This window comes from Lacerta agilis, chromosome 4 (assembly GCF_009819535.1).
Source record: "Lacerta agilis isolate rLacAgi1 chromosome 4, rLacAgi1.pri, whole genome shotgun sequence".
In the NCBI taxonomy this organism is placed as follows: Eukaryota; Metazoa; Chordata; class Lepidosauria; order Squamata; family Lacertidae; genus Lacerta; species Lacerta agilis.
In genome coordinates, this window is record NC_046315.1 from 2,397,840 (window position 1) to 2,410,463 (window position 12,624).

At 45.1% G+C, this 12,624-nt stretch overlaps 1 protein-coding gene and 1 pseudogene across 5 annotated transcripts in view; both read left to right on the forward strand.

The window, feature by feature from the left end:
- The window catches only part of LOC117044872, a 934,741-nt pseudogene that overhangs the window by 801,150 nt on the left and 120,967 nt on the right, over positions 1–12,624 (forward strand).
- NUP98 (nucleoporin 98 and 96 precursor) overlaps positions 34–12,624 on the forward strand; it is a 46,099-nt gene continuing 33,508 nt past the window's right edge. For 2 of the 5 annotated variants that reach the window (XM_033145651.1, XM_033145653.1), the window contains exons 1-8: positions 34–309; positions 3,962–4,023; positions 4,759–4,861; positions 5,678–5,785; positions 7,504–7,683; positions 8,458–8,594; positions 11,907–12,014; positions 12,432–12,615. In XM_033145651.1, coding sequence (XP_033001542.1) covers positions 4,786–4,861; positions 5,678–5,785; positions 7,504–7,683; positions 8,458–8,594; positions 11,907–12,014; positions 12,432–12,615 — 793 coding nt within the window. In that variant the 5' untranslated portion in view covers positions 34–309; positions 3,962–4,023; positions 4,759–4,785. The remainder of the gene's footprint in view (positions 310–3,961; positions 4,024–4,758; positions 4,862–5,677; positions 5,786–7,503; positions 7,684–8,457; positions 8,595–11,906; positions 12,015–12,431; positions 12,616–12,624) is intronic. The other 3 variants (XM_033145650.1, XM_033145652.1, XM_033145649.1) reach the window with 2 other exon arrangements.

Genomic DNA, 12,624 nt, shown 5'->3' on the forward strand with positions numbered 1-12,624 from the left:
GCGTGCGTGCGTGCGACGGACGTGCGTGTGTGACGCACTTATTTCCCCCCCCTCAACTTCCCTCGGCGCTTCTCAACCTCTCGCGTGAGGCGATAGCGGCCAAGGCGGGTGTTTGTGGAGCTGCCGCCGCGGCCTCCTCCGTTCCTGGCGTGTACGGCCGAGGCGCCCACCCGAGCGAGCGAGCGGCGAGGCCCGGGTCGCCTTCCCGCGGTGAGGCGGGGCTGAGGAGCGCGCGGCTCGCCCTCGTCTCCAGGCCCAAGCCAGGCTCGGGTGAAGCCCCGCCGGGGCCCCGGAGGATTCTGGGAAAGGGTGAGTGGCGCTCGGGAGGTGGGAGGGGCCCCGGGGGGCGAGCGGGGTCTTTGTGCAGCGCCGAGCGCACGAGAGTGACGTAGAACAAGCCCCTTCAGTGGTTGCGGGGCTTGTGGGTCGCTTGCAGGCATCCGCTAGTGTGTTGTTATTGTTACAGGTGGGTAGCCGTGTTGGTCTGCCATAGTCGAAACAAAATAGGAAATTCTTTCCAGTAGCACCTTAGAGACCAACTGAGTTTGTTCTTGGTATGAGCTTTCGTGTGCATGCACACTTCTTCAGATACTTCAGTGTATCTGAAGAAGTGTGCATGCACACGAAAGCTCATACCAAGAACAAACTCAGTTGGTCTCTAAGGTGCTACTGGAAAGAATTTTCTATTTTGTGTTGTTATTGTTAGCATTGTATTTATCCCTGTCAGGGGCTCAAGGAGTGGCTTACAGCCAGAACAGAAACAGTTAAAAACCGAGGGTAGAAAGAAACCCCAATAATTGAAAAAGGATTCAGCATCAATATTAGTAGGCCATTTAGGAGAAGGAAAACTGTAATCCTAAAGCTCTGCTGCTTTATGGAATTATCTTTGTAAGAAAAAGGCTAAGGAGTCAGTCCTACACAAATCCAGAATGCCGCCTTGTTCACCTCCTTCTGGCAGCTCCTGCAAGGAAGCCGGTGCCAGATAGGTTGCTCTGATTTCCTTTCTCTTCTGGGCAGTCCAGAACCTCCAGACACACTGCCCAGGCTTGCAACCCAGGGAGGTCACTTTGGTGCTGCTAATGCAGTGGTTTGACTTCACCCTGGAGGTGCACTCCATTATTTATTGAGACTGACTGACGCCAGCAACAACAAACTATAAAAATAAACAGATTGTCCCAGCACCAGCCCTTCCCTTAAAAGCAGCCAGTTCCCTACCACTTGTTGGCACAAGGAACTTGTCACCTGCCAACAGAAGGACAACAAGGAGGAGCCCATCTGGTTTCTCTAGGGAAGGAGTTTCAAAATCTGGGGGCAGCAATGAGAGCCTTTGATGTGGCACAGAGTAGGCAAAGACTGTAAAACAAGTCTGCTGGACTAGGCCAAAGGGGTCCATCTAGTCCAACATCCTGTTATTGCAGTGGCCAAACAAATGGCCCAAAGGGAAAGAAGCCCACAAGCACAAGAGTGCTGCTCCTTGCTGCATTTTCCAGCAACTGGTATTCGGATACATTGCTGGTAATAGCATTACGTAACAAATTATTGTTTCCAACAGTAGAGGCAGAGCTTAGCCATGATGCTTAGTAACCATTGGTTGTGTGTCATCTTCCATGAACTTGGCTAATCCTCTTTTAAAACCATCCAAGTTGGTGGTTGTGGGAGCAAGTGTCATAGTTTAACTATGCAGTGTATGAGGAAGCATAGGTCTAAACTTCAGGATGAGTGAGTCCAAATCTCTGTGTGTTTATATTTGTGTTTTCCGCCTATTTGGTGCGGGCCTATAACTCAGTAGCAGAGGGTCCCAGGTTTATTCTCCAGAATCTCTGATTTGTAGGCTTTTTAGGTAGCTGAGCTGGGAAATCCTAAGAGGTTTTGAAGAACTGCTGCCAGCCAGAAAACAACTGCTGGGATAACGTGCAAGTGAGAGTGGAGGATGGCACTTAAGCATATGAATGGGAACCCCAAAGCAGGACCTGAGATCATGTCTGTGTCATGGCAGCACTCCATCTCCGCTCTCAGAAGCAGTTGTTGGCAATCCCTACTGTTGCTCTCTGGTTCTGCTTTGGAGTCCCCATTTGGCCCGTAGCCTAGGTGGGCCTTTGCCCTGTTCCACCAGGGCAAGAACTATCCTTTTCTTATTTTCTTCTTGCATCGGAAACAAGGTTCTGCCCTGTGTGTACCTATTTGAAGTACAAAAAGATAGGCACCAGGATTAGTTCGAGAACTGTTTTAAGTGAAAATGTTAAGAGGCAATTGGGGAACCATACAGTAGCTTTTTTACCCCAAAGGAAGGTCATTTTAAAGTTATATTATTTAATGGCCCTACAATGTTATTGGTGGATGAAAAAGTTGATAATCGTAAGTGTTTGTCATGCTGCCTTGAATGTTTTGCCTGAGTGTTTTCATAAATTAAACACTATCTTGCAAGCATATGCATATTTTTAAATGGCAACTATTGTTGCATATCTTTGCATTTTATTGAATCAGTGAAACTTTTAAAATGGAAACATTGGTAGCAGAGCTAAAATTCACACAGCTATTTTTAGACGCTGAAGCTCAGATTCGAATCCCCACTCTGCCAACTTAACTTACAGGGTGGTTGCGAGGCAAACATGATGTGGAAGAGAAATGCACGCTGCCCTTAGCTTCTTTTTGGAAAGGTGGGATTGAACCAAATTAATATGGGCCTACTTCACTGCATAACGTATTGCTTTGATAGGTTTATGAAATTGGAAGTATAAAGAACAGCAGTGACAAAGTTGTCCAGTGTTAGGATATTGTAAGCTGTTGAAATATATGGTACTGGAGTAATATTTTTGTCTTTGCCAGTTGGGCAGCTAGAAAATAAATGAAAGCTGCATATCAGTATCTTCGGGAAGGACTGACAAGGAGGTTGTAATGAGTGCAGGTGCTAATGCCTGGTCCTTGGAAGTTCCTTGAAACCACCAGGATAGCATGCAGCTGTGTAGTTTAAATCCTCTCCGTGTGATCATTTCAGCCCAGGGCCACTACTGAAAAATGCAAAGAATTGATGCCAGTATCCGTATGCTCTACGGATGAGTGGTAGAAACTGAGATATGAAAGCTAGGAGCTAAATGGCACCTTAAACCTAGGTTATGGGCGCAACAATGAAATGTCTAGGCGCGCTTTTTTATAACAAGAATACAAAGCTGAAAATGAATGAACTGCAGCTAAAATATTACTGTATATTCTGGCGTATAAGACTACTTTTTAATCCAAGAAAATCTTCTCAAAAGTCGGGGGTCATCTTATACGCCGGGTGGAGAATCTGCGGTCGAGTATATATCAAACTCTATATTTTAACTGGAAAAGTTGGGGGTCGTCTTATACGCCCAGTCGTCTTACACACCGGAAAATACGATATGTTCATTTTTCACATGGTCTAGTCCTTCCCCTGCCCACCCCCCTAATATACTTAAGAGAGTCTCTTCTCCAGCCTTCAGAGAGTAGCTGGAAGTGAGGAGGCAGGAAAAGGTCCTCTTTTCCTTCCACTCTGCAGTTTTTATCTGAAATCTTAGGCGCAGTACTGTGCCCAGAGCTCAGTACTTGTGCTAATGTAATTCCCTGTTGCAAAACGTGCTTAGAACAATGGGAGTTTTGAACACTGGTAGCAATGCCTACCCAAGTTAAAAACTGGTGACTTTTAGCTGAGCTTTGATTGCAGTGATGTTTGAGGGAGCCATGTTTGTCTGCTTTGGCAAAACCCCTTGTCCAAAGCATGTGGAGATATGATTTTATTTTATTTATTTATTCAGTTTGTATACCTCCCTTCTTACGTAGATCTCAGGGCAGTTCATAACATAAAAACGGAAATTACATAATAAAAACAAGAACAAAACAAAGCAGTAACCCTCCCACAACTCCAACACTCACATTAAACTCAAACCCTTAGTTTTGTTTTCGTTTTTAATCAAGTACTAACTTGGGTCTATCTTTATCATAGGGTAATGGGAATCCTGAGCGAATGAACATTGTCCACGCAAAGTAGCCTGGAATAAGATAAAGGTGAGAGTTTGAATAAGTAGTGGAATGATGCTTACGACTTCATACAAGATGTAAGAATGAAAATGTCCAGCCACTTCTTTATTTTACAATATTTTTAGGCTGGCTTTCTGTTAGAGGAAAAATATAGCCAACTAATGTAGTTAAATGAAATGTGGAGAATCTCTGCTAATTGCTCATGGAATCTAAAGTGCTTACACCTCCCTACAACAGATGATCTGGGCAGAACACATACAGACTTCCCAGAAGTTAATGTTCCACAACTGAACAGCTACAGAATAGACCTTATTCCTAATGGATGTTAGCTCCCTAAAGCATGCTAGGAAGATAATGGAGGTCTATTTTTCTATAGACAGTGGACTTTTGTTTGTTGGTGTAGAAATGCCCGGTGAGAGCCATACATGCAAACCTGATGTCTTAGGTAGTACAGGCCAGACATGAATTTCATCACCTCAGTGCAGTCCGTGCCTTTGGATGGGATACACCTTTGCAGGAGATCCTGGAGGTGGCCTTTGGTACCATGTCCTTTTAAAGAGCTATCCAGGAGCATTAGGTTTGCCAAAGCGGGGTAGAAATTTTCATGTTGAAAATGGCAGTGTGCAGTAATTAATGGTAATAAGATGGATAGCAATATATACCCCCCCCCCCCAATTTCTAATATCTGTATTTATGAGGCATTTCTCAATAAGGCCAAATGTTGATTTCATCTAAGTTTTTATTTTTATTTTCTCCCTTTAGGTCTTGAGAACCTGAAACAACTTCAAAATGTTTAACAAATCATTTGGAACGCCTTTTGGAGGCAACACAGGTGGCTTTGGGACGACTTCAACTTTTGGGCAGAGTAAGTGACATGGGCGATAATGGTGGAGAAGCCTATGAATAGGGCCGCAGGGTGCTGCCGTGTTACCAGATCAGTCTGTTGTGCCCATCCTGGCACATGTTTTGCACGTTACCTGCTCTGTGATCTCGTTTGACTGGACACGGCAGCAATAGACTTCAGACCACCAGGATGCAAAGCATTTCGTTCACTTCTAAGCTGGTGAGGGAGCCTGTTCAGCCGTTGTTGAACTCCCATCAGTCCCAGCCAGAGTGAGCAATAGATGACCATAGATTCATAGAATTGCAGAGCTGGAAGGCACTCCGAGGGCCATCTATTCCAACCCCCTGCAATGCAGGAATTGCAGCTGAAGAGTGATGGCCATCCAATCCCTACTTAAAAACATCTAAGGAAGGAGAGTCAGCCACCTTCCAGGGGAAGACCGTTCCAGTGTTGAAAAGTTCTTCTGATGTTCCTGATGGGAGTTGTAGTATGGCAACATCAGGAGGGCCACGGGGTAGCCACCCCGGTTCTAGGCTGCCAGTTTGGGTTTTTAATGTTTTCGTTAAAAGGCTAATTCAGATTTAAGTGTAACCTCCTTTGAATTTGGCTTTAAATGCCAGTATTTTGCCTATCAGATATTTGGCTGAGTTGCCACATGCTCTCATACAGAAGAATCTTGCATTCCTAATAGAACCATATTCTATTCAGGAAGTGCTAGACTTGTATTTGAAATGACTTCACTGCAGCTGTACAACCAGCTCATTGCTATGTGGCTTCAGCCCCTTCTGTACTCAGACCATATATAGTCTCATCTCCCAACTCTTAACTGCTTTGCAGATGCTGGCTTTGGCACTACAAGTGGAGGAGCTTTTGGGACATCTGCTTTCGGAACAAATAATAATGCAGGAGGACTGTTCGGGACTGCGCAGACCAAGCCAGGTACAGGTATTAACACTGCTTCTCATTCCTTAACTTGAACCCCTTCACTGTTTGTCTCTTTACTTTGCTCAATTTAAGCTGCTGGCTGTTACCTAAATCCCAAGCTTCTTAGGGCCCAAGTACCCGTAGGAGCAATTCTATCTTACTTTTCTGACAAGTGATGCCTCTCAAACTATCTTGCATCAATAAAAAGAGAGACACAGACTGTCATCAAGTTTACAAACTTAAAAAAGACTGATGAAGGGGAAACAGAGGGAAAAGGCAGAGGAAGGAGGTTGTTCTGGCCTCGAGGAACTAAGCATTTATATCCAGCTTGGGCTAGAATGAGCCTCCCTTAGTGAGATTCTCGCTTGGAAGATCATTGATGACCTTTGCTTCTGAGTGTGTGGTGGGCCAGAGCACACCTTTCTCCTTGTTTTTGCAGTCCCAGGGCAAGTGGCAGCTGGAGCAGAGGGGACAGCAAAATCCCTGAAGCTGCTTCTCCTCCTCTGACTCATAGGTGGGGCCAGATTAGTCACACCCTTCCTGTGATCCTCTTCCCTTATCAGTCTGCCCATTTAAAAAAATCTGCTGAAGTTCTTGGCCAGTTTCCTCCTTTATCAGAGGGACACTGTTCCACAACAAAGAAAGAATCATTTTAAGTGCTAGTGCTCCATTTGTGGAGTGCCCTCACTGAAGAGGGTCACCTGGCACCCATGTTCCTGTTTTTTGTTTACAAACAAACAAAATCTGTTTACCTAGGCACTTTATCTTCCTAATTTTATAAACTGGTTTTATTTGCTTTTTTCCTGTTGTATCGAAATGCACACATGGATCTTCATCCCATTAGGTTTTATGCGTATATCACCAGTCAAGCTGGCCTCTCTCTCTCTCTCTATATATATATATATGTGTGTGTGTGTGTGTGTATGCATATACATATATATGTATATGTGTGTATATAAATATATACACACATACATACATACATACATATACATACATATGCATACACACACACACATATATGAGAATGATTCAAAACTCTGTTGGAAACGTCTAGAAATTGAGGGCACGTTTATTCACTTATAGTGGAAATGTATCGGGCAAAGGAGTTTTGGGGAAATGGTGTACAACGAGCTAATTGGAAATGAGTTACCAAAAAAAAAGCCCATAGCTTTTTTCTTATATATATATATGCAACAACAACAGCAAAGATAGTATAGGTGAGATATTGGAAACAAAGAGAGACCCCAGGGAAAGAACAATGGCTAAATAAACTAATTGAATCTGCTGAGCTTGCAATTATGACACCCAAAATAAGAAATGTAGAGGATAAATAGGTGAGGAGTGAGCGAGAGCATCTAGGGGAATATTTACAAAATTCGATCATAAATACAAATTCCAGGTAGTGGATACCTTCTGACCAGCAGTTGATAATATAGAGGGTATGGGAAGGCTGAAAACAAGGTGAAGGTATTATTGTATATGTGGCTAATTAAGATGTACAAGAACTGTCATAGAATGCCGGGTGGGAATTACAAAAAAATATTGTGCAAGGGTGTAAAGTGATATGATTGTATAACTGAAAATATACCTGTATACACACACACACACACACACACATATATATATATATATATATATATATATATATGGATTTGTGCAAACGTTTGTGTGGGTTTCATCATCAAATAATCCCACCCTTTCTTGTGTCTGATTTGATTGGATATTTCTGCTTCCAGGAGGGTTGTTTGGTTCCAGCACCTTCAGCCAGCCAGCCACTTCTTCTACCAGCACTGGCTTCGGATTCGGAACATCGACTGGCACTTCCAGTGGGTTGTTTGGGACAGCAAGCACTGGCGGAGGCCTCTTTTCATCCCAGAACAATGCCTTTGCACAGAGCAAACCTGTGGGGTTTGGCAGTGAGTATAATCTATTGCTATTTCTACACCATTTTGCAGGAATTCTTTACGCAGCACAACCACATGATTCTAAGTTCTTTAAATCACTTTTATTGCTGTATTTTTAATTGTTGTAACTCTCCCTGGTTCCTCAGGGTGAAGGGCAGGTGGTGGTAATACAGTGGTGCCTCGCAAGACGAAATTAATTCGTTCCACAAGACTCTTCGTCTTGCGGAAATTTCGTCTTGCGAGGCACCGTTTCCCATAGGAACGCATTAAAATTTAATTAATGCGTTCCTATGGGGGAAAAGTCCGGGGGCCCCTTCCGACCGGCACCGGAGCCACGCGGCGCCACATTTTAAGGCTGCAGCGAGCAAACAGCAGCGCTGCTGTTCGCTCGCTGCAGCTTTAAAACGCGGTGCGGTCCGGTGCCGGCTTACAGTGGTACCTCGCCAGATGAATTCATCTTGCAAAAAACAGCCATAGACGAATTCGTCTCGCGAGTCAACTAAAAACTCGCAAAACCCTTTCGTTTTGCGAGTTTTTCGTTGTGCGAGGCATTCGTCTTGCGGGGTACCATTGTAATAATAATAATAATAATGTATTGTATTATTTATACCCCAGCCACTCTGGGCAGCTTCCAACAAAATATTAAAATACAGTAATCCATCAAACATTAAAAGCTGCCTTGCCTTAAACACTTGCCTTGCATAGTGTGAAAAGTAAGGCTATCATTTGTTTTGTGCATGTCTCCCCTCGTATTTGGGCATTGACTTCGCTTTTCTTTTTCTACAGACTTTGGGACAAGTACTAGCAGCGGGGGGTTATTTGGAACCACTAACACAACCGCCAATCCATTTGGGGGGACGTCCGGTTCCCTCTTTGGATCAACCAGCTTTACCGTTCCAACTGGCACCACCATTAAATTCAATGTAAGTCCCAGTTGCTTCCTGTCTAAAATTAGTTCCATCCATTACCTAGCTTTTTCCAGTATGATGCCTGCCAGATGTTTGTTTTGGACTACAACTACTAGCACCCCTGACATTTTGCCCTGTTTGCCAGGGCTGATGGGAATTGCGGTCCAGAAAAGGCTGCTTTACGTTCAGCCTTTCTGTTCGCTACGCTTCGGACTCCCTATTCCAATGAAAGGTGCATTTGGTGTATTTATTGTGTATTTTATTTATCTATTTATTTGGAATAGTTATAAACTGCTGAATATTACAAAATAACATTTGCAATAGCTGCCAGTGGGAACCTTGGTGGCCAGCCCTCTTGTTGGAGAGCGGTAGCTAAATGACCAGAGTTGAATATCAACCCTGCAAGGCAAGTACGCTGCCACTGCTCCCGTAAATCCATCAGCCTGAAATCCCAGAGCTTCCCAAATGCCACTTGAGGTTTTGGGAACCAGATGCTGACCCTGAAAGCTTCAAGCCCACTAAAGTTTATGCAGTAGCAGTTTAACCAAGAGACTTAAGATAACTACATTCAGTACCAACAAGTCCCATCCAAAGAAACACAAGAACTAGGAAGAGTTGTTTTTTAAAAAATAAAATAAAATAAAATAGCAGCATAAATAATGGAGCTGTATCCCAGTGAGATTATAAGTAAAAGCAGTGTTAAAGAACTGCAGTTGGGAATGGTAAGAGGAGATACAAAACAAACTTGTTGTTGTTGTTGTTGTTCAGTCGTTCAGTCGTGTCCGACTCTTCGTGACCCCATGGACCAGAGCACGCCAGACACGCCTATCCTTCACTGCCTCTCGCAGTTTGGCCAAACTCATGTTAGTCGCTTCGAGAACACTGTCCAACCATCTCATCCTCTGTCGTCCCCTTCTCCTTGTGCCCTCCCATCTTTCCCAACATCAGGGTCTTTTCCAGGGAGTCTTCTCTTCTCATGAGGTGGCCAAAGTACTGGAGCCTCAACTTCAGGATCTGTCCTTCTAGTGAGCATTCAGGGCTGATTTCTTTGAGAATGGATAGGTTTGATCTTCTTGCAGTCCATGGGACTCTCAAGAGTCTCCTCCAGCACCATAATTCAAAAGCATCAATTCTTCGGCGATCAGCCTTCTTTATGGTCCAGCTCTCACTTCCGTACATTACTACTGGGAAAACCATAGCTTTAACTATACGGACAAAACAAACTAACTTGCTTTATAAACCAGATCAGCAAATTGACCTCCAGCAAGTAGCATACAGGTGTTGCCAGGTGTCAGGCAACATGGTGAGGACTAGCACAAGGTTTTACCCCAACTTTGCCTAGTAACCAGTGACTCTGAATAGCCAATGAGAAGACTCTACCGTATTACGAGCAACCCATGTTCTCACAGGTGTGGCCAGTTTCTAATTAGCAAGGCCCACACTGGCCTCCAGCAGCAACAGCACAGCAAGGTATCACAGGTGCCGATACTTGTGATCCCCGCCTCCCACTCTTGAATGGAGAGAATATTCTCTCAGAAGCCTCTTTTTGTGCTCAGAGTTGGGAAACCATTTTCTAGCAGCAAAGAAAAAACCTCCGGAAATAAAAAAAAAACTGATAAAACAGTTCTCCAAAGAGAAATTAAATTACTGCCCATGGGCCATCTCATCTTCTGGAGAAGCCTCACCTGGCAAATGAAGCCCAGAATAAGAGCGCAGGTACTCTTGTCTTCTACTGTTTCAGTTTTGATCATTTATCTCTCTATTTAAATAACATGGCTATAACCAGCCTGTGGTGGTTCAACTTCTGTGGGAAGGCCGTGGCTCAGTGGCCAAAGCACATGCCGTGCCTGCAGAAGGTCCCCGCTTCCAATCTCTGGCGTTTCCACCAGGGTGTTCCAAGTGCAGAACCGAAGTACAAGGCGCTGTTTTGAGTTGGAAAACCTGTGTGCAGGGGCTCCTTTAAGCGGAAGGTGGAATAGTTGATCGTGAGGGTTCTGTAGCAGTTGTTGGAGCAGAAGATGCCGGGATTTCGTAGCAGCGAGCGCTCTCTTGAGCCCTTCCTCAGCCACGTGCACCAGTGGGGATGGGGCTCTCTCCTGCTTGCGCTACAGCAGAAAGAGTAGCAGCAGCAACAGCAGGCACAGCCCAAAACAATGAGGGCTGCCTTCCAGGTAGCGAAGGGCCCTCACAACCAGGTCAGCCTCGAGCAGAGGCAGAGGCAGAGGCAGACCATAGGCCAGGGCAGTGTGTGGCTTTGTACCAGGATGGCAGGAAAGCGTGGGCATCCCTTGCGTACCAAGGCAAGCAAAGCCCCTTCTGTTTATCATCTTCTACGTCCTGTCCTTCTCCCTAGAAGCCTGAGTCCTGTTCTGACCTGGTGAGAAACTGGCGACCCAGGGTGCCTCACAGCTGACTGAGAATTTGAACCGCTTTATTAATAATAATAATGAATATTTCAATTTATATATTGCCCTTTATCAAAAGATCCCAGGGTGATGTACAACATTAAAAGCGGATTACAGAACATCAGCGATAAAAACATAATACAGTAATAAAAGCATACTGACAAACAGCCTAATAATAAAATAGTCATCACAGTAACAGTCCTCTTCCCCACACTTTTATAGGACATATATTATTTAATAGCCATAGACCTAAGTAAAGAGGAATGTTTTTACCTGGCGCCTTAATAATAACGTTAATAATAATTTATTATTTGTACCCCGCTCATCTGGCCGGGTCTCCCAGGCCACTCTGGGCGGCTTCCAACAAATACTAAAAACTTCCCCAAACTGGGCTGCCTTCAGGTATTTTCTAAATGACAGGTAGTTGTTTATCTCTCTGACCCCTGACGGGAGGGCATTCCACAGGGCGGGCACCACTTAAGACATGTACTGATGGCACCAAATGAGGCACTCTCTGGGGAGAGCATTCCACAATCAGAGCCACCCCAGAAAGGGCCTGTTCTCTTGTTGCCACCCTCCAAACCTCTCTGAGAGGGGGAGCATAGAGAAGGGCCTCAGAAGACGAGGGCTGGGTCTGGGTTGGTTTATGTGGGGAGAGGCGGTCCATAAGGCATTGAGGTCCTGAGCTATGTAAGGCTTTATGGGTCAACCCCAGCACTTTGAAACTAATTGGTAGCTGGCTCAGTTGTGCCGGGATGGGTGTTACATGCTGTAGCATGCTGGCTTGTCTTAATGTTCTTGTTGGCTCACATGAGCGGCTGCCTGGAGGCTCACCGGAATCCTGCTGCTCCCTCTGTGCCATGACTGCTTACAGGAATCAAATCTAAAGTAACCTTGACAAGTGTTCACATTTCTCTTACAGCCGCCTACGGGTACTGACACTATGGTTAAGTCTGGAGTCAGCACAAACATCAGCACCAAACACCAGTGCATTACTGCTATGAAAGAATATGAAAGCAAGTCGCTGGAGGTCAGTCGGTCATATATCTGTGTCTCTGCATGCTGTCCCTGTTTGCTTCCATCCCGTCTCGTGGCTCGAGCATTGGGAGTGCTGCTCTCCTCCCTCTGTAGCGGTGGATGGGGGTGAGCTCTTTGCATTTCAAGTAGAAAGAACGGAGGCAAGGCATTTATGCAGATGGTGGGCCACATGCTGAACGGCCACATCACAATTGTCAGGAGAAACCTGTCAGGCAGGCGTTTCTGATGCCTGGCTTGGCAAAGTTGCATTTTGCCCTCTTTGAGAACGCTGCCCTGTGCCCAGGGACTATCAACTCCAGTGTTTCACTGTATCGCTTTTGCCTGAGAAGGTGTGGTTGTAGCAGCAGGTGTGGGGAACAAGTGGTGTCCCATGTGAGAGGTCTGTACTCAAGAAATATTCCTTGTTTAGGAGCTTCGTTTGGAAGACTATCAAGCGAACAGGAAAGGTCCCACCAACCCTGTGGGAGCTGGAGCCACGGCAGGTTTGTTTGGCTCATCCACTGCTACCTCCAGCGCAGCCACAGGACTCTTCGGCTCCACCACCACTAACACGGGCTTTTCATATGGACAGAATAAAACAGGGTTTGGAACCAGTAAGTACT